Here is a 20,637-nt window from a genome sequence, read left to right as displayed (position 1 = left end):
ACTCTGCCTAAACAATCTGTCAAAGAATACAAAATTTAATCGTAATATGCTGGTGATTTATTAAGAGATAAATTTTCAAAATTACTTTTCTAGTTTATTTTAATGGTCAAATGAAGGTTACACAATTTGATACAAAGCAAGTGTTCAACCTTTTCCCCCTTTACGTACGTGTATTATACGTCTAATCTGTAGAGGTTTTTCTCATATTTTTTGTCATTGCAGTTCATTCTTTTATTGCTTTCGTGCTACTATACTGACTATAGCACCTTTAAATTTGTCTGCATTTCATTTGCCCCTCGATTTAACAGCGGGGTAAAAATGATGAAATTCGAGGTTCGATTTCTCACAGTGAACACAGGAGGTAGCCTAATTTGGCTTAGCACTAAAGACAATAGAAAAGCAATTCAGATACAACTTACTACCTATTTTTGTATTTACTGTTGTTTTAAAAACTGAAACTCCATAACAAGGACGTTTCAATAAAACATTATAATCGTATTTCCTGTAATTTCCAGGTATATAATTTTAAAATTATTACTTTCATATTAGACAGAAGCAATAGGTCACCCGCCGGGACAGCAGTTAAGTCTCTGGATTTATAACGTTAAAATCAGCGGCTCGATTCCCTTTGGTGGACACAGCAGATAGCCCGATGTGGTTTTGACATAGGAAAAACACACACAGAATCAATAGAATAGTAAACATCTTTTGTCCATTTGAAAAGCCCCACGCTAGTACAGCGATATGTCTACGGATTTACAACGCTAAAATCAGGTGTTCGATTCCCCTCGGTGGGCTCAGTAGATAGCCCGATGTGGCTTTGCTAGAAGAAAAAAAACACACCCACAACCATTTGAAAAAAAAACATACATAAAATAAATTCAACCTATGAAATTTCATTCGACACGAAGACAAACAAGAAAATTGTTTTCTAAGGTACATTTATTTAGCATCAATATTTGAAACTATTGACTGCTTTTTTTTGCTTTTCCTTCAATATAGTTTTACTAATGTTACTCGATCTTTGTACCATAAAAACACTATCCGCATATCTTATTTAAGTCTTTGACAATTCCTAATTTCCTTAAGACATAATAAAAATGATGCTGCATACTTGTTGACAGTGGGATGAGGCGATTTTTCTTTTTTGGAACATAGAAAGTTAAACGTATTTTGTAGTATCGTACTGATTCATTTCTAGGATAAAAACTTTTTTTCTTCAAATATCTCATTCCTCTTGACATGTAGATTAAGGGAAGTTTCGAGTTTTGGTGTCATTATTTGGAATGGGGCTGGAGGAAAAAATGCAAATTACAAATCAGTCAAATATCGGTTCGTGATTCAACTGAGGTGGCTTTTAAAGTATAGTTTTTTTTTGCCTTTAGAGTTAAAAATGTATACGAAACACATCCTTGATTTCAAACCCGACAAAAAATACTAGCCGTTCAAGCTATCTTGAAAGATATTATTGCAATAACACTTACAAGTTAGCGTTGTACTGCGCATGTGAGATAACATTGACAACAGCTTGGTTACAAAAAGATACTTAGTTGCACGTGACTCAGAGGTGGTTCTGGAAGTAGAAACAGCGTGAGTCTGTGATAAATTTCAAACAATCGTTGAAGTACCATAGTAAAAGTTCGTGAAGATTTTGTTACGTTGAAGATGTTTTCGCTTGCATCACTGTTAATCTTAGGATTTGTAGTGCTAAGTAGCTCTCAGTATCAACCTACATGGAAGTCTATAGACAGCCGACCTTTACCGTACTGGTATGATGATAGCAAAGTGGGAATATTCATCCATTGGGGGGTGTTTTCTGTACCCAGTTTTGGTTCAGAATGGTTCTGGGAACAGTGGCAACAAAGAAAATTGAAACCTTTTGTAGATTTTATGGATTGGAACTATAAACCAAATTTCACTTATGCAGCGTTTGCTCCAAGTTTTACTTGCGAATTCTATGATCCAGAGCAATGGGCTGAGATTTTTAATGCATCAGGAGCGAGGTAAGACACTTTAGTTTTTTATAGGTGTCCAATTAGTGTATCTTTGCTTTGATAATTGAAATTGCTATAATGCTAGATATTTAGAGAGTTTATTCAGGATATAAAGCTTACAGTCAAAGTTAATTATTCATCATCGAGGAATTGCCTGTTGCTCTAAAAAAAACAAACTAGTGAACATCATTACATCTACACAATAATTTAGAAGTATTTTTATTATATTATTTTGACAAAAAATAGTTTTATGGCATATACATATAATCTCAATAGATGTCTCTAACCAGAACCACTAGCACAGATCTCTGTACAGTTTTTGTTTTATCAACATTCCCAATCTTGTATTTAGCGCTGACACAGAGCTTTGAGTATTTTACTGATAAGTAATGTGACTTTACACTCACTGTACACTCCTGAATGTTATTAATCAAATCTTTGAGTGTCTAAAAAATAACTATTTTAATCTTATCATATGCATATCATCAGTAAAGCAACCTTTAAGTATTTTTATTAACTTTTTAATCAATGTTTTTTATTTTACCTGTTCATATATGAAGCATCTCTGAAAAAGGAGAAAGACAGGCCACAAATAACCACTGAGTTTGTTTTTTTTAGTGGATTTTTTTACTTATATCAAGTGCAGAATTTCAGTTTTGGTTAAAGAGTTTACAGATAACATATTGCATCAGAGTTCAAGGATATCTTCAAGTAACACTAGTATTAAGTTAATAATAGATTACTTGGCTACTGTATCAGCACTTTTGTTTATTTTAACAAGTATTTATAAACCATTGGCACTATTAGTAATAGTGATTCATTTTGTACTTTTGTTATTTTAAATATCATATATTAAAGTGTTATTCCTGCTATTTTTAGATGTATGCTATAAGTAATTAAAATATTAATTGCCCTTTGTTTTAATTTTTCAGATTTATTGTTACAATTTTGTATGTGCTTTTATTACTTTCAACATGTGATTATAAGCCATCAATTTCTGTGCTGTTTTAGAAACGTTTTTAACACTTTAGCTTCTATCTTGTTAGTGATGTATAATAGTTTCCATTATTTCTCTTGCTTTTCATTTGTATATTAAGACTCATGTTGTTGTGGTGTTTTAGGTATGTTGTACTGACCAGTAAGCATCATGAGGGATACACGCTGTGGCCTTCAAAATTCTCCTGGAATTGGAATGCTGTGGATGTTGGACCAAAACGTGACCTACTAGGTGTGGTTACTGTATAAAAACACATTTTTCTGAGCCATTTTTAGAGTTGGGAATTAGTTGAATTTGATAACTGATTAGTTGGTGAACTCACTTTTGATCAGATACATTTAACTAATTGATTATTCTCACAGAGATTTGATAATTTGTAATAATCTGAAACACTGATTTTAATCAGTTGACTATTTTCATGTGTCTTTATACTAATGGATTAAATTGAACTTCAAAGTAACTGATCAATTACTTCAATAGTTATAATAATCAAAACATTAATTTTGTAATTAGTTGAATAATTATGACATAAATTGATTATTTTATGTAACAAGTTTCTAGTGGTAATAATTTCTATCAAGCTAACTGCCTGGCTGTACTATTTATGCACTTAATTGCTTACAGAGTTATGACCGTCTTCTTTAGAAAATGAGTTCTCTTAGTTGCTGTGCGTCTTATACCATGTTTATATGTCTTCTAGTAAGGCAGTTTTTCTACCATGTTTATATGTCTTCTAGTAAGGCAGTTTTTCTACCATGTTTATATGTCTTCTAGTAAGGCAGTTTTTCTACCATGTTTATATGTCTTCTAGTAAGGCAGTTTTTCTACCATGTTTATATGTCTTCTAGTAAGGCAGTTTTTCCATGTTTACCATGTTTATATGTCTTCTAGTAAGGCAGTTTTTCACTGATTAAGTTTTGATAGATTTCAGTTGCTATTTTTTTACTTTTCTGAATATAACTTCTTATTTAACTTTTCAGTTATTCTTGGCTGATAGATTGTAGTTTTATAAATATGCCCTGTTATGTTTATCTTTTATGAAATTTATCAACTTTGCAGCATATTGTTTCTATTAGTAGGTGGTAGGTTTACTATCACTTTTTTATATTTTACTTTTAAAAATAAATGTCACTGCAGACAGCATGTTTTTGTTTTCTTTATATCTAGTAATATAAACTTCATTGTTTATTTTTTACATTATGTGTATTAACTAATGCACAAGTTTTTCATAAAACTTTGCACTTGTTCCTTAAAACGTGGATATAGAGTTCCAAATCAGTTAATTTTATTGTAAAACAAAACAACATTTTTAATCTCTTGTATATCACATGAATATGCCCCAAGAAATTAGTGTTACATTTTGTACCTCGTGACTTAATTGTACATTGAAATCATTTGAAGATGGAAGAATTTTATTGTTATGTAGTCTATATATAACTAATTGACACACACATTTATCTTTAAGGAGACTAAATACTATTGTTTTATAATTTTCTGTAATTTAATATATTCATAATAACCCAGAAGAGTTTCTGTATGGCTGAAAGTGGTCTTTATTATATATTAAAATAATAATAGTATCTAGTTTGTTAGTGAAGCTTAAAGAATATTTCTAGCTTGCTAAGTAAACTTTCTTAACATATTGGCTCCTATTTTGCCGATACTTTCCAGGGTCCCACAATTACTTTTCTGAGGAAGAATGTATATGTAGCCATTGTGTCCCAGCCAATAAGTGACCCTTTAAAAAGAAAATGAGCATGACTCACCATGTGGGAGCTAATGTGTTAATGAGAGTGTAACCCAAACAAGAGTATTATAAATAAATTATATTTCTTGAAGCCATATCCTTCTTAGCACTGATGGAAATAAGTAGATGTTACTTTGCAGTAACAAGAAAATATTTATGAAACATGTTCCCAAAAGATGAAGTGTGTGTTAAGAAATAATAGTTTCCTTCGCTTTGTTTGTACCAGGTGATTTGGCAAATGCAATTAGAAAGAAAACTAATATTCACTTTGGAATCTACCACTCTCTTTTTGAATGGTTCCATCCTTTGTATCTGTATGATAAAAACAATGACTGGAAGTCACAATTCTTTGTAAAGGTAAATTTATGTATATTTACCTTTCAGATGTCATACTGGGTTAAGTAATGTGCTGTAAGATAATGTGTAAAATCACATGTTTTTCATGTTAATTTTCAAGATATCATATTTAATTTTTTTATTGCCATTTTCATAAATACCTCACATGGTGACAGGCTTATTTCTGGACAAACAATAAAGAATAAAAATACATGTTTTAATATTCCATTATCTGTTTGAACTTTGGGAAGTTTGAGGGAAAACTATTTCTTCAAGATGGTATAAAAGTCCAAGCTCGTGTCTGATTAGTGTCACACTTAAAACTGAAACAAGTTATGTAGTGTATCCTACGTACAGGACTATGGCAGTTAAAGTGTTAGTACTTTTAAACAAATTAATTTGATAAGAGAGTTTTTTTTATTATTGATGGTATGCTTGAATAATTTGTATATGCATTGAATAATTTGTAGCATTTTTTAAAAAAATTCATCTTTATACATATATATATATATACTTGCATCATCTAATTTTGCAAGAAAGTTTCATGTAGCATAGAAAGATGCAAAGAAAAATAAAGGTTAATTTTTAGGCTTAAAATGAAGAAAAAATGTAATCTTAAATGTATATGACCAGATATTAAGTAGCAAAATTATTCCACTTCCTCATTTATAAGTTTTAAATTGATTTGAAAATATGTTATAATAATCTCATACCTCAGTGTGTACAACAATCAAGTTTATTAGTTGAAATTAAAGCAAAGTAACTCTGAAATACATATAAATATCAAATCTTTTTTTTACTGTAGTTACAGAGCAAACCAGACATAATAAAACAAAAAATATTACAACTGAAAATATTGTTTCTGTCAAATCCTGATGAATAAATCCATGTCAAATGATTAGTGAGTACAAGTTTTACGCCACCAGTAAACTTTTTACTTTTCCATACTATATACTTTGTTTAAGACCAAGACTATGCCTGAACTGATAGAATTGGTGAACATGTACAAACCTGAAGTCATCTGGTCAGATGGAGACTGGGAGGCTCCAGATACATACTGGAACAGTACAGGATTTCTTGCATGGCTTTACAACGAAAGGTATTACTCACAGATCCACACTTTATTACTATATTAATGAGTAATAATTGAGTAAGCATTATGTTACTTCTGAATAAAAGCAAGTAGTTCTACATCTCCCATTGGAATGTTTTTGTTTCATTTACAACAGGTTAAATGTTTTATAAATTTAATATTAGGTTTTAATTATAAGTAATTTATTCAAAGAGCATTTTATTTTTTCAGTTTAAATATTTTATTTATCAGTAAGTTAACATGTTTTAATTACTTGATGGATTGGTTCAAAACATGTTGTGTGTAATTAAGTATGTTACATTTTCACATGATTTCATAAGTAACTAAAAATAAGTTGGCAACATCTCTTGCAAATACTGAGATTGTGCTGTATAGAAAATCCAACAAACAACCTTTGCTTAATATTGTGCTCCTGATAGATTTTGTACCTCTTACTGTTTAAAATCATTTTTGTGCTGTTTTACTATAGCAAACAAAAATAATAATAAAAGGTAACATTATGCTTAATTAATTTAGCAAAGCAAAATTTTTTTCCTTACATTTATAATTTATGCCTGTTAATTAGCTTTGACAATTTTAATTACTTAACATACGTACTAGAAATTGACACTGTATGTTTGTGATTTTATAGGAAATAACTAAGAATAAATGAAAACTTTGAAATAAATATTGGTAGACATGGTTCTAACAGATTTAGTTACAAATATGAAGTGATCTACAGAGTACTAACAAGAATCATCTACAAGTATGAATCAACATGATATACTGACAAAACTAGTTAAACAATATCAGCTACAGGTATAAAACAGTATAGATGGTATAGCAAAAACACATTATTAGTATGGACCAACTTGGTACCAGAAATGATCTGCTACTAATACCAATAAATATCGGCAACCAGAAGGAACCAACATGGTTTAAGGAATGATCAGTTACCAATACGAACCAAAATGGTACCAGAATAGATCAACTACTAGTGTGAACCAACATAATTCAAGAAACAATCGGCTACAGGTATGAATGAATGTAGTGCCAAAAAAAAGATCAGCTGTCAACATGAACAAACATAACAGCCAAACTCTGGAGCTTAAGAAAATATTCCTTTGTATTAATTGTTTTATTTAGAAGAGGTTTGCCACTCTAATAAGAATACCATCCTTAACTCCTACAAACTGAAGAGATAATATGTACATCATTAGATGAAACCAAATCATTACAAACTCTACACATGTATTGATTATACAAAATGTCAGATAGTGATGCTTAAATGAACATTATAAAAAAAACGTTTTAAAAAATCTAGCTCATGTACTCATGCACAAACACTTTGTCATGGTCCGGTTTCACGTAATTACTTCCAAATTTTCTCTTCACCTTATAGTAAGTAAATGTTAAGAATATTCTTACCATAAGCTTAAAAAAAACTTCAATAAATAAAGTTGAAATTGCAATGAAACTTTTCACAAGCTATAGGACTTTGCCCTAAAAACCTTGAGCAGATAGGTAACAAAAACGTTTTTTGACATTTAACGGTTCTTGTTTTTCTACAAGGAAGATATCTATTCCAATTTACATTGTTATAACAAATATATATCTATATGTTCAATGAGAATGACATTTTACTATATATCATGGTAATAAAATAATTATCTGAACCTCATGTGTGCATGTCGTTATAATTAACACAATTTTTTTTGTTTCCATAGTCCAGTGAGGAACACTGTCGTGGTCAATGATCGCTGGGGTTCAGGCATTGCTTGTCATCATGGTGGTTTCTTCACTTGTCAGGATAAATATAATCCTGGTAAGTATGTAACAGTTTGTTTGTTATCATTAGCTAAAATAAGTACAATAGTATATGTTCTAATATAAATACTGGACTAGTTTTTAAAAGGAATTGGTGTAAAGAATCGTTTATAAATTTATATGAAAATGAATGTAAATTAAGTTATTGTCTCTCTGTAGATGTGATGTTCTAGACCAGTGGTTCCCAACCAGGGTTGCAAGATAGCATTCCAGGAGGTGCGAGATAACATTTCAGTTTTTTTTGTTTTTTTTTTTTTATATTAAGGGTACTGTCTTATATATTCAAAAATTACGTTCGAAATGTAAACGTTACCTAAATACTCAGCACAACTAATTAGGTTACATTTGTGAATGTCATCTTAAAGTGTCTGTTATTTATTCATGTTATGTATTCACATGATCATGACTCGAGAAACTTCCAGAAGTATCCAGAATTAATCAATGACGTCATGTGACATACATTTGAAAATGTTCAAGAAAGTCTCGCAGAGTATATAAACCCATGCGTGATGCTATGGTAGTCAGTGCATTGTTGATTCTGTGTTCGTGCAAAAAACTTCATTATGTCAAAGAAAAGGAAATGGAATGATGATTATGTGAAGTTTGGTTTCACTTGCATCAGAACAACTGAGGATCTGCAAAAACCCCAGTGCATGCTTTGTGATGCTGTCCTTTCAAACGCAAATTTGAAGCCATCTAAGCTACAGGAACACTTCAACAACTGGCATGGTGGAGCAGCTGTTGCAGGCCATGATGTTGAATCATTGAAAGGTAGAAGGGCCCGCTTTGATTCTCGAACATCCCTTCCAAAATTAGGTTTTATATCTGCTGACAAACCATTGCTAATGGCTTCATACCACATGGTGTATAAAGTAGCCAAATTAAAGAAGCTCCATACAATTGCAGAAGAGGTGATAAAACCGTATGCATTAGAAATGGCAACAATTGTTTCGGGAAAAGAAGCCTCAAACAAGCTAAAATTAGTGCTGTTATCAAATAATGTTATTCAAAACCAAATTGGTGATTTTAGCTTGGACAAGTTGGACCAAGTTATCGCAGATATCAGGGCTAGTCCCTCGAAAATCTCCCTTCAATTGGACAAAACAGCTGATGTTGCAAATTGCAGTCAACTCACAGCATTAATGAGGTATGTCCATGATGGTGCCATTATGGAAGATTTCCTGTTCTGTGAAGATCTGAAAAAATCACAAAAGGGAAGATGTCTTCCAGTGTGTGAAGGACTTCTTTGCAAAATATGATTTAGATTATCCAAATTATTGGTTCTGTGTGTACCAACGGTGCCCCTGCTATGCTAGGAAATAAATCAGGATTTTTTTTGCACTGATGAAACAAGAGATTCTGTACTTGCAAGGTACTCACTGTTTTCTTCATTGACATGTTTTGGCATCAAAAACATTGCCTCCAAAGTTGGAAAAGGTCCTTGACACTTTTGTGAAGACCATCAACTGGATTAAGGGTCGCGCTCTGAACCACTGCCTCGTTTTGTGAAGATTTTGGAAGTGAGTATTCAGTTTTGGTTTTCCACACAGAAGTCCGCTGACTGTCACATGGTAGAGCTTTAACACGCTTCTTTGAACTGCGAGAAGAAGTCAAAACTTTTCTGAAGAAACGTGACTATGATCTGCCCGGAGAAATAGAATAACAAGAATTCAACCAAATGCCAGCCTATTTGAGTGATACTTTCACTCATATGAATGACTGGAGTGTATCTCTTCAAGGGAAAAACGTAAACATTGAAATGCTGCAAAAAGTTAAATGCTTTGAAAGAAAAGTTACATCTCTGGTGTTGACAAGTTAAAAGAGGGAATATTTCAAATTTTCCATCACTCAAAGAAATGGTAGGTGAGGATGAGTCACTAATTCCATGTGTGTGTAAAGGAATTGTGGATCATTTGGAAATACTATGAAAGTCATTTGAAAGAAATTTCATTTCATGTATGGATAAAAATTTATTTTTTTGTAGGCCATGTAGGGTTTATGTAACTTTTAGTTTTGTTGTAATATTTTTTCTTTTCCAAATGTTTCGTTTTTGTTTATATACCATTAAAAACTAATAATAAAAACTTGTTTTTGCCACATTCACCTTTATTCTTAAATAAATCATTACTGTGAGGGGTGCAAGAACATATTAAAATTTTTTAGGGGTGCAGGGCATAAAAAGGTTGGGAACCACTGTTCTATACCTACAGATATTTGATAAGGAAGTATGTATCTTGCATGTGAAAGTAGATGTTTTGCTTAGTGGCTGAAGGAATATATCATTGGTCTCTCCAAAGAGAACTATTCATACGGGAAAATTTTGAAATGACACACAGCAGAGTAAATACAACAGTTAGAAGAAAAGTAGTCATTCTGAGCATTTGGCACACTAATGAGCTCCAAGCAGTGTAAAGACTATAATTACTAAAGAGAATTCTCTTGCACAAAACATCACAGAAATGAAACTGAGCATATATCCTGGTAATGTTAACCACATTGACAAAGGCTTACAAAAACCAAACCACAATTTGAAGCCATTGACTTGTTTTTATAAGAAAGATGGCCCAAAATATCATAGTCACCACATTACTGTTTAAACAGATACCCTTCAAGTCCATCAGTGGACATTTATGTCTATTGGTCTGCTTGGAATACAGTTGAAAATTGTAGACCTAAGATACCAACCAGGTTAAAACAAGCTGTATAGGAAGATAACTGACACGGTTGTTAAAGAAAACAGTTTAATCTCATAGAAACATCACTGTAGATACCATTGTAATGAAGCAGCAGGAATAAATAGAACATGACCAAAGGAAAAATTTACAATTTTCAATACTAGTGCAATACTTTTTTTTTTTCAAAAAACATGTAAATGGTTTTCACATTAATTACATGTTCAAACTGTCTCTTTAAAGTTTTAAGTTAGAGACGAAGTAGATTTTTACATATCAATTATAGTTCTGGGAACTTGAACTCAGTCCCTGAAATTTATTGATTGTTACTTTTTGGTATCTAATGAGTTGGTACTTGATAGTTATAACAGGACAGAATTAGCAAATAGTTTTGTTTGGTTATAGATGGCTGAATATTCTGGTTTCAGCATATTCACTATTCAATTAGAAAGTGGCTACCTTTGAAAAATGTTTTACTCATTCATTGGGAAAAAAATTATTTAAAGGTCCTTAGGTCCAATGTCTTACATTTTTTGATGCCTTTAGGGAAATTACAAAATCGTAAGTGGGAAGATGCCATGACGCTAGACAAGAATTCTTGGGGCTACCGAAGAACTGCTAATTTGAAAGACTACTTGAGTATGGAAGAATTAATTAGTATCCTAGTTGAAACTGTGAGGTAATTGTATTGTCTTAATGGAGAAAGTTATTACACTATGTCAAATAATATATGTACATATGGATTGGATGTGATGTTTTTTTAAAACTTGTTTGCAATGATCACTTTGTTGAAAGAGGCACAAAAATCCAAAGTAGAAAGTATGTTAAGGACATCTTTGCATTTCAACTGTACATCATGAGGAATGCTTGGATGACAACACTTCAGTAGCACTGTAAAGTATTTTGATATAACTAGTGTCACAGAACACTTTATGCTGTTGTTTTGTTACATTTACTATATACGTTCTTAGATTTTATATATTATGAACATATTGTTATTAACCCTTGTACGGCAGCCATCATCAACTGATGTTGTCACTTACAACATTCCCACTGTTTAAGGGTTAAATCAAACTTCAAACCCAGTAATGGAAACAAGTGTAGCTGGCATGCTTATGATAAATCACATGATTCAAGAAGAAACTTCTTTTAGATGTTATTCTGTCTGCAACATCAATCTATTAGTTCTCCTATAAATTAATATTTTATCATAAAAATAAACTTCGATCTCATTGAAACTGATCTTCTAGCCTCATTTGAAGGAGTTATAGTACACTAGTTCACCTACACTTCAGTTCTAATTGAAAACTCCAAAATACAGAAAACAAAATGAAATAGGATAATTCAGTTTCCATGGTCCCTGAAAACTCTTTAATTTTTATATTCATCTTAATAAAGCTAATAAAATTAACTTAATTTTGGCAGAAGTTCCTCTCATCTCTTAAAAATGGCTTAATTTTGTCAATGAAATATTGTGCATCTTTTATTTTGGTATGGGTATTGAGTGGAACTATATTCTAACTAGTAAAGTGATGTATAATGTACACAGTAAACATGTCTTCTAACCATTACATAAAATCATCAATGAGTCATTAGTTGATGTCGCCTGTGATTCAGAGTTGAATATTTAGTGTTGAATGTACCCTTTGTCGTGCATCCAAGTAATTAATGTAGACGATTTTCTAAGTCCTTAATTTTTAAAGTTTAGAAAGAGTGGGAACCCTGTAACTGTAGAAATACAACAACTAATAAGACAGTCCAGTAAAGTAATTATAATGAACTGAATGTTGCCAGTTTTTGATACAAGTTGCAAAGAATTACTACCAATACAATTATATAAATGATCATTTTTTAAGTTTTTAGCAGTGTCTCCTATTATCTTTACACTGGAGATAGCAGTGCTCTGCATGATGCAAACTAACAAGAACAGGTTGAAGTTATATCTGTCCCTTTTTGTTCTAAGCTGCTTAAAGAAGTTTTCTCTAAAAATTTACAGAAATAAAAAATAACTTGTTATGCTTTTTTTTTAATACAAATTACTTTTATCTGCTTGATCAAAATTATGCAAATCTAGAATTATTTCCTACAGTAGCTCAGTACTAAGCCTGAAAGCTTGAAATGCTAAACTTTTGGGTTCATTTCCCACACAACACAAATAGCCTATTGTATAGCTATGTGCTTAATGATAAACTATAATCTAATATTCAGTAGTTACGTCATTATTAATACAATATAGTATTAGCATTTCAAAGCTTCTCACACATTCTGTTATAAAGCAAAGCTCTGCAGTCAATTTTCCATTAAGGAAAAGTTATTAAAATTGAATTATATTTTCAAATCTTACCAGTGGATATATTAACTGAGTAGTGAACCTCGTGTGAAGAGTTTACATTTCCCATACAAATTAAATGTTTAAATTTTGTTTCAATATTTGTGTCAAGCCTACAGTTGCAACTTACATTACTTTAGTTTTATATGCAGTTCTAATAAACTCACACAGTCAATCTTAATGTTGGAAAGATGAACTCAGTTGTTTATTCCCTTAATTTCCATTAGTTGTGGAGGAAACATTCTGATTAACGTTGGTCCCACTCATGATGGTAGAATCATACCAATATTTGAAGAAAGACTTCGAAACCTTGGAAAATGGTTAAACGTAAATGGCGAAGCTGTTTATGAAAGTCGACCTTGGACCTATCAAAATGATACAGTTACACCAAATATATGGTAAGTAAAATATTTGATAAAATCTTGTTACTCATCAAGCAAAGCTGGGTAGACTATTCCTACATGAAATAGCTGGCAGAGCCACTTTATCCTGTGCCAAGCTGACATAATGTTATTGATATATCGAAGGCCTGTCAGGATGGCACTCTCTGTACTGTATTGTCAAGTAAAATGTCTAACAGAGTCATTCTTTTTGTATTGTTTTCACAGGTTGATTAGCATCTAATGAAACACTTTGAATGTTTCTTTTATTTTTCCACTCTGTGAATTATCATCATTTCAATTCTTCTTTCATTTGATTGTGTTATTTACAGAATTTCAAAATATACCATAAAATCAGACATCATTATAATCATATGGAAATTCTAGAAGAAAAACCTTTTACTCCATTTCCTTTTTTCAGAAATAAACTCGTAAAGATTATCAGTTCAGTTGTTTTTAAAACATTTTAAATTATTTTATAGAGGTCTAATTTCAATTATCCTAAAATTTTAATGTTATAGAAGAAAACATTTCTTATGTTCTTTAAATTTTAGCTGCTAAACAAAACGTTATTGGACATTCATGGTCATAAAGGTGCATGTATAAACAAGAGGACTTCTTTTCTCTCCAGTAGTTCTGGAAAAAAATAACCATGAGAAAGAAACAGGAGTGTCATCAGTCCCTCTTGAAAAACACAAAATTTCCGTCTTGTGTGCTTATTGTGCATCATAATAATTCTATGCTTTTATAGACCTATAAATTTTAGAGAAATGTTTCTTACTTTGTAACTTTTCCACACATGTATCAAAACATCATTTACATTTTGATACATGTAGATAGCCATTTTTCAGTGTCTATGCTTGTTATGAGTATTATGACAAATAAAATGGCTTTCATTATATGTTTTTAATGTTTAATCCTTATAGATTGTTTTTTCTGCTTGTGTTTTTGTCTAGGTACACAAAAGGAAGGAAGAATACTATTGTTCCTACTGTGTATGCATTTATTTTGAATTGGCCAAAGAACAACCAGCTTTATCTAGGAGCACCAATTTTGAAAAGCACTTCCAAAATCTCAGTACTTGGTGTGAAAGGTATTCTGGACTTTAAAAAGGCTGCAACAGGAGGTGTATTGATATATTTTCCACTGTTGACTCCAGATATCCTTCCATGTCAATGGGCCTGGGTGTTAAAGATGGAAGGTGTAGTGAACTACCAATGATAGTAAAGTAGATTTGTGTGAAAATGGTAAACAAATAATTAGTGTTAAATGTAAGATAAATTACACTGTGTTATTAATCATTACCATAAAAATCTGATTAGTAAATAGCTTAAAGAAACTTGATAATAACTATAACAAAGTTACTTAATATAGTTCACACCATAAACGATACTCATAAAAGCTGATGCTATAAGTAGCACCTAGACCAACTCCTGTGTCTGTTGTATCCCAAATAGACATAATTCTGAATTCTGATTGGCATATTTTAATATACTAGCAGAAGCAAACTAAAACAGTTCACTGGTAAATTTCCTAAAGTAGGAATGAATAAATAAAAAATATGCAATCAACCCAATGTCTTAGATCATAGCATGTATCCAATATGATAGTCTGGTGGGTCATTTACAATTGTATTGTTATTTCAAAAAGAAAACAAATTAGATTTGTTTTTTAAGCAAAAGGAAACTGCCTGCAATGGTATGCTGATGTAAATGTTTGTTTGTTTCTCGATGCAATGGGTATATCTAACATTCAAATTTGCTTAGTAGCTGCAAGGAACTTTCTGTTTGGAATGACACAGTTCCTTGTCATTTTACTGAGTGCAAAGGTCTGCTACCAAATTGGCTGCTTTTTGACAATTGTCATTTCTGTAAGATGTATCAAAGGGGAGGTATTCATTTCAAATCAATTTATTCAACATGGTGTAATAAAACCATGCATGTATGTGATACAAACATAAAAGCAAATATGTTCTTAAACCAACCAACTATATATAACAGAAGAGCCTTTTGTTTTGTGAAATTCTCTCATGAAAAGAAACTTTTTTTTTTCAAAGTAAGTTCTCAAACTGACTGTTCAGCACTTGTAGTTCCTGTTATATTGATACCAATATGAAATTTTAAGAGTTGCAAAAAACTTTTTTTTGTAATACACTCTTAAAGAAGCTTTTTTTTTAAGGATTAACCATTCAGAAAATACAAAACATGGCAGTCATTTCACTACTGTAAAGCACATAACTGAGAATAGAAAGAAGATAAGGAATCTTATTTAAAAACAAGAATGTGAATTTTTAACATGACTTTCAAATTAACATTTATTCACATCATCAGTAATTGGTTTACTTCAAAATGCAGATCAAATTTGTGTACCAAGATATGTATTTTTATACTTTTTTTAGGTCATAATTTTAGTAGATATAAACTGTCTACTCTGTAAGTTTCAGTAAATCATGAATTGGTAACTTTTAATAAGGTTTTCTTTAACATTAACACTCCTACGAAAAGACGTTTCTAGTCCTGATTTCTCCAAGCCCGTTCCCCTGGCTGTGGTTTCGCTAGATAGTAGATAGGGACAGTGGGAATCTTGTTAATCCATTCATTAATGGATTTAAATGGCAATTTCATTTAAATACAAAATTATTAGCCTAATATTGATAACCTTTCAAGTTGCTCTGGGGCCTATTAGGCCCCACTTTTTGTAGGAGTGTTAAAGAAATTGTAAAGCCATATTTGAAAAGTAAACTACAGTTAACAACTTTTAACTGACTTTGTTTTGTTGATATTTAACAAACTCAAACACTAAATACTTTAAATGTAATTGTTGGTTTATTTACATATTCAGCTCTTGTTATTGGGAATGTGTTTTCACACTTCCTTGTGATTCTTGTTTGCATATCTTATATTAAAATCAGACCAATAAATGATGTTGATTTCTTTATGTAGTGTTGTATATATCTTCCAGTTATTTTTGTTCTTGTTTTAACACATGTATTTTAATAATTTATAATTTTATTAATCTGGTATGTCAATTTCACCATGTAGGCAGACTATCTGACAGTTTTTTGTAATGTTATGTGCATGACTTTGAGGATGCTAGTATTCTATATGAACTATGGTCAGATTCCACAGTTCAGTCATACAAGTTACTGGTGAGTGCTTTGAACACGTTTCCTTCCTTCTAACCCATCAGTTCGTAATTAGGGACAGTTGTGTGCAGATAACTCTCCATATAACCTTTGTGCAATAATTCTGAAAGAAACTGTAGATACTTGCACTACACAATGGTGCTGTGTCACCAATTTGAAAAATTCATGACTTGTTTCTTTGGTATAATCAACACTTGTTCCATTTTTAACTTAGTGCTGAGGCCCGGCATGGCCAAGCGTGCGACTCGTAATCTGTGGGTTGCAGGTTTACATCCCTGTCGCGCAAAACATGCTCACCCTTTCAGTTGTGGGGGCATTATAATGTGATGGTTAATCATAGGTAATTTAACAATATTGTTGCTATTAATTATGATAATCTAAATATTTGTAAAATATCACAACCTTTTTGAAAATTCCACATCTAAACTTTTAATCTCTTTGGAAATTTGAAAAAGTAATACTAAACTGCTTCGATGTGTTGACCACCACAAGTTTACCTCTCATTTAAGCTCTTATTATATTTAATTAATACTAGCTGCATGTGGTATAATAATACATCCTTTGTTAAATTTCATTTAGTTTTTCTGTGTACTTTGTCATATTTACAATTGTTGTAAATTCCTTTTCTAAGTCTTATTATTATTAAACTTAAATCTTATTGCATTTGATTCTTCAGCTTTTACAGAAAAGTTAAAAGTCATATTAGTTGTGTTAAACACAACTTGTAGTATGGTTAATACATATTTTTTCATTACAAATATGTGGTTGTATTTCAAATAATGTATCAATATCTTAGTTATATAATATCTTTTATTTTCATAAACATTAGTTTTTGGTTGTATTATGGTGATTATCCATTCCTAAACAGTAATGTATGTCAAATTTTACCTTGAATCTCAGTCTCTGCTAAAGCTACACTACTGGAGCCAGTTCACAGGTTTACCATTGCTCAAGATGCTTCAAGTAAGGATTGTGGAAACTTTCTTACACATCTGCAACAGTTCTCAAAGTTATAATCAGTGATGTCGAGAAAACCCACTTGTAGAGAAATATATATGTAAAAACGGCTCGTTTGGGTTAAGAAAATATTTTACGTAAAGAAACAAACAACATTTCGACCTTCTTCGGTCATTGTCAGGTTCACAAAGGAAGAAAGTTGGTGTGGTGTTTGTCAGTGTAGTTTTTATACAGTATAGACCTTAGTTTTGTGCCTGGTTTTTGAATAAATTTAGTATTAACTGGAATGTCATATTTTGTTACTAGTTTTTGCCAAATGTTGGTTATTTTTCTGCTGATGTTGGGAATATATGGTATGCAGCAGTATATGGTTTTGTGATTTTTTGATTTGTGAGATATATTTACTTTTGTTGGTTGATTTTGCTTTCTGTCTAGGTGTGTGCATATAATGTCTTCTAGGGTTTGTTGAGGAAATTTATTGATGTTGATGAAGTATTGTTTTATTTTGTCAAATTCGTTAATTTTATCTGGTGAGCATAGTTTTATGGCTGTGTTTATTTGGTTTCTTAGCATGTTGAGTTTTTGTTTTGTTTCATGTGCTGAGTCCTAAGGAATGTATAGTCTGTTATGGGTGATTTTTCGGTGGATTTCTAATTTAAATTGTGTCGGTTCTTGTAATTTTGAGGTTAAGAAATGATATTTGATTGCTTTCTTCCTGTTCACATGTGAAATTAATGTTGGGATGTATAGAGTTAATGTGATTGAAAAAATTAAGTGTGTGTTCTGTAGATTTGAATCCCGCAACCGTGTTATCTACATATCTGTACCAGTATAGTGGTGGATGTAATGCTGTGTTAATTGCTTGTGTTTCAACTTGTGTCATAAAAATGTTGGCTAGAACTGGTGATACTGGATTGCCCATGCTTAGGCCATTTGTTTGTATATAGTTTTGGTTCTTGAACATGAAGTTTTTCTTTATCGTGGTGAATTCTATGAGGGTTGCTAATTGGTTACTGGGAATGTCTATAGTTGGTTAGGGTCTTGGATATAGAGTTCTAAGGCTATCTTGCAGACTTCAGTTGTTGGAACTTATGTAAAGAGGGATATAACATTGAAACTGGCAATTAAGGCTTTATGGTTAAGTTGATTTAGATTAGACTTGAAATTAAAGTCTTTGAATGAGGTGGCTGATGTTACATATTTGGAGAATGCCCATGCTATGTATTTACCAAGATTGTAATTAAACAATTCATATGTGGACATTATTGGTCGTAATGGACAATCTGGTTTATGAGATTTGGGATGCCATATACTTGTGGTGTGTTTTACGTAGGTAGGAATAAAGTGTTTGTGAAATTGTGTTGGCTTTTTTCATTTTTAGTAGTATTTTGTTCAGTTACGTCTCGTGTGTCTTTGTTAGATTTGTGTGTATTGGTTTAAATTTGTTCATGTCTGATAGGATGTCCTTCATTTTTTGGATGTATTCATTCGTGTTCATTATGACTATAGCGTTACCTTTTATCTGCTTTTAGACTTATGTTTTTATCTTGTTTTAGGTTTTTAATGGAATTAATGTCTCTTTTTGTAAGAATGTTTTTTAGCTTTCTGTTTTGTGAAATTATTTTGATGGTTTTGTGAGAAAATTCTTTGAAAAAATCATTTAAGATATTGTTTTTAAGTGTTTCTGGAAAATATAAATTTTTATTGGGAAATTTGGCTGTTGGATGTCAATAAAATTATCTAAGTTGTCTTCTTTCTGGTGGTTGTTTTCCATAGAATGTGTCACAAGTCTCCTGGCTAGATCTTCTAAACATGTTTTGTTTTCTAAGGTTGGAATGTACCTAGGTAATATTGCGAAGTTGAGTCCTTTGTTAAGTAGATGTGTTTAATTGTTGGTCGGATCTGTTAACAGGCTGCAACACAGCATAATACACAAACTTTGAAAGCAAGAGATAGAAATTATTGAAACACTTTTGGATACCCTGCAGAAAGTACATATAGTTTGACTCCCAGTTACTGGTTTCACTCAGAAATGATTTAGGACAAAGATTGTAAGAATGTGTTTGTTAACACATTTTGTTTGTTAACAGTCATGGTTAAAATGTAATTTTCATACACCTGATCTGTATTCATTGAACATAAAGGAACTTTTTTAACAACTTAGCTCAACCTATGACAAAAGTTAAGCCAAGTTCAACTTGTTTTGTGTGGAGACAAATGTATGTAATATTCTGAGAAAAACTGAATGATAAAAGTCATAGCTGAAGACCTGAAAAGCATTAATGGGAAAACAAATGAAAGTAAAGATTTGGTGTTACATCTGTAAAGCAAAGCCTTTCCTTCTAATAAGAATTCTCCAACTACTTACAGGTCACTTTTTTTTCCTCTTTGCTTTTTATGGTAGGCAAATAATGCTGTTCATATAGACAGAACAGCCATTATTTTAAAATATTAATCTCATTAATTGATAAACTAAATATGTGAACAGTATTTAAATATAGTGTTATTCTATTGATACATCATTTGAAAAAAAAAGGCAATTTTTTATGGCAACACACAAAATAAATTTGGTATAAGGATTAGAAACTTCAGGATTCAAGCATAGCCAGACCTGAAGGTTACCAACCAGTGGACTGGAATCTTCTAATCACTAATCATTTGAGCTCTTTTTCAATCTGTACTAATTGTAGCATGATTAGTTTTAAATACTTCAAAGTATTGTATGGTGGTTAGCATGTTAAGCACACAAGAGCAAATCACATGCATAAATACATAAATAGAGCAGAATTTTAATTATCACATGCATAATGTGACAGGATTACAATTTGGTCCTAATCATGACACAGAATATAACATGTTATGGACCCTTCATTACTGCTAGAGTCCACATATTGCATCATAATGAGCAATTTTGTTTTTGCTTGCCTTAACATTTGGTGTAAAGAAGTTTAGAAACTAAATATTACATTTTTTTTTGGTCAGATATATAGGAAACCTTATCAATAACCAGTTGGATAAAGTAATCACTACTGATATTAAGAATCCCATTGTGATGGGAAACTTGATGCCTAAATGGTTAAGTTTACTTCCTACACAAATCAACTTGGTTCTAGTTGTCAATTTTTGTTGTTCAAAATAGGAAAGTTGCAGGGTAGAATTTATTAGTAATGGCACCATTGAA

At 31.4% G+C, this 20,637-nt stretch overlaps 1 protein-coding gene across 1 annotated transcript; it reads left to right on the top strand.

The window, feature by feature from the left end:
* Window positions 1-1,518: 1,518 nt before the first annotated feature.
* LOC143224909 (alpha-L-fucosidase-like) lies at window positions 1,519-16,291 on the top strand. Its single transcript, XM_076453374.1, has 8 exons — window positions 1,519-2,003; window positions 3,116-3,222; window positions 4,965-5,095; window positions 6,040-6,173; window positions 7,874-7,971; window positions 11,192-11,324; window positions 13,202-13,372; window positions 14,311-16,291. The coding sequence occupies exons 1-8, from the start codon at window positions 1,666-1,668 to the stop codon at window positions 14,573-14,575; spliced, it is 1,377 nt and encodes a 458-aa protein (XP_076309489.1). The 5' UTR covers window positions 1,519-1,665; the 3' UTR covers window positions 14,576-16,291.
* The last annotated feature ends 4,346 nt before the right edge of the window (window positions 16,292-20,637 follow it).

Source organism: Tachypleus tridentatus, chromosome 9, assembly GCF_004210375.1.
Source record: "Tachypleus tridentatus isolate NWPU-2018 chromosome 9, ASM421037v1, whole genome shotgun sequence".
Classification (NCBI taxonomy): Eukaryota; Metazoa; Arthropoda; class Merostomata; order Xiphosura; family Limulidae; genus Tachypleus; species Tachypleus tridentatus.
This window is presented reverse-complemented; position numbering and strand designations above follow the sequence as displayed.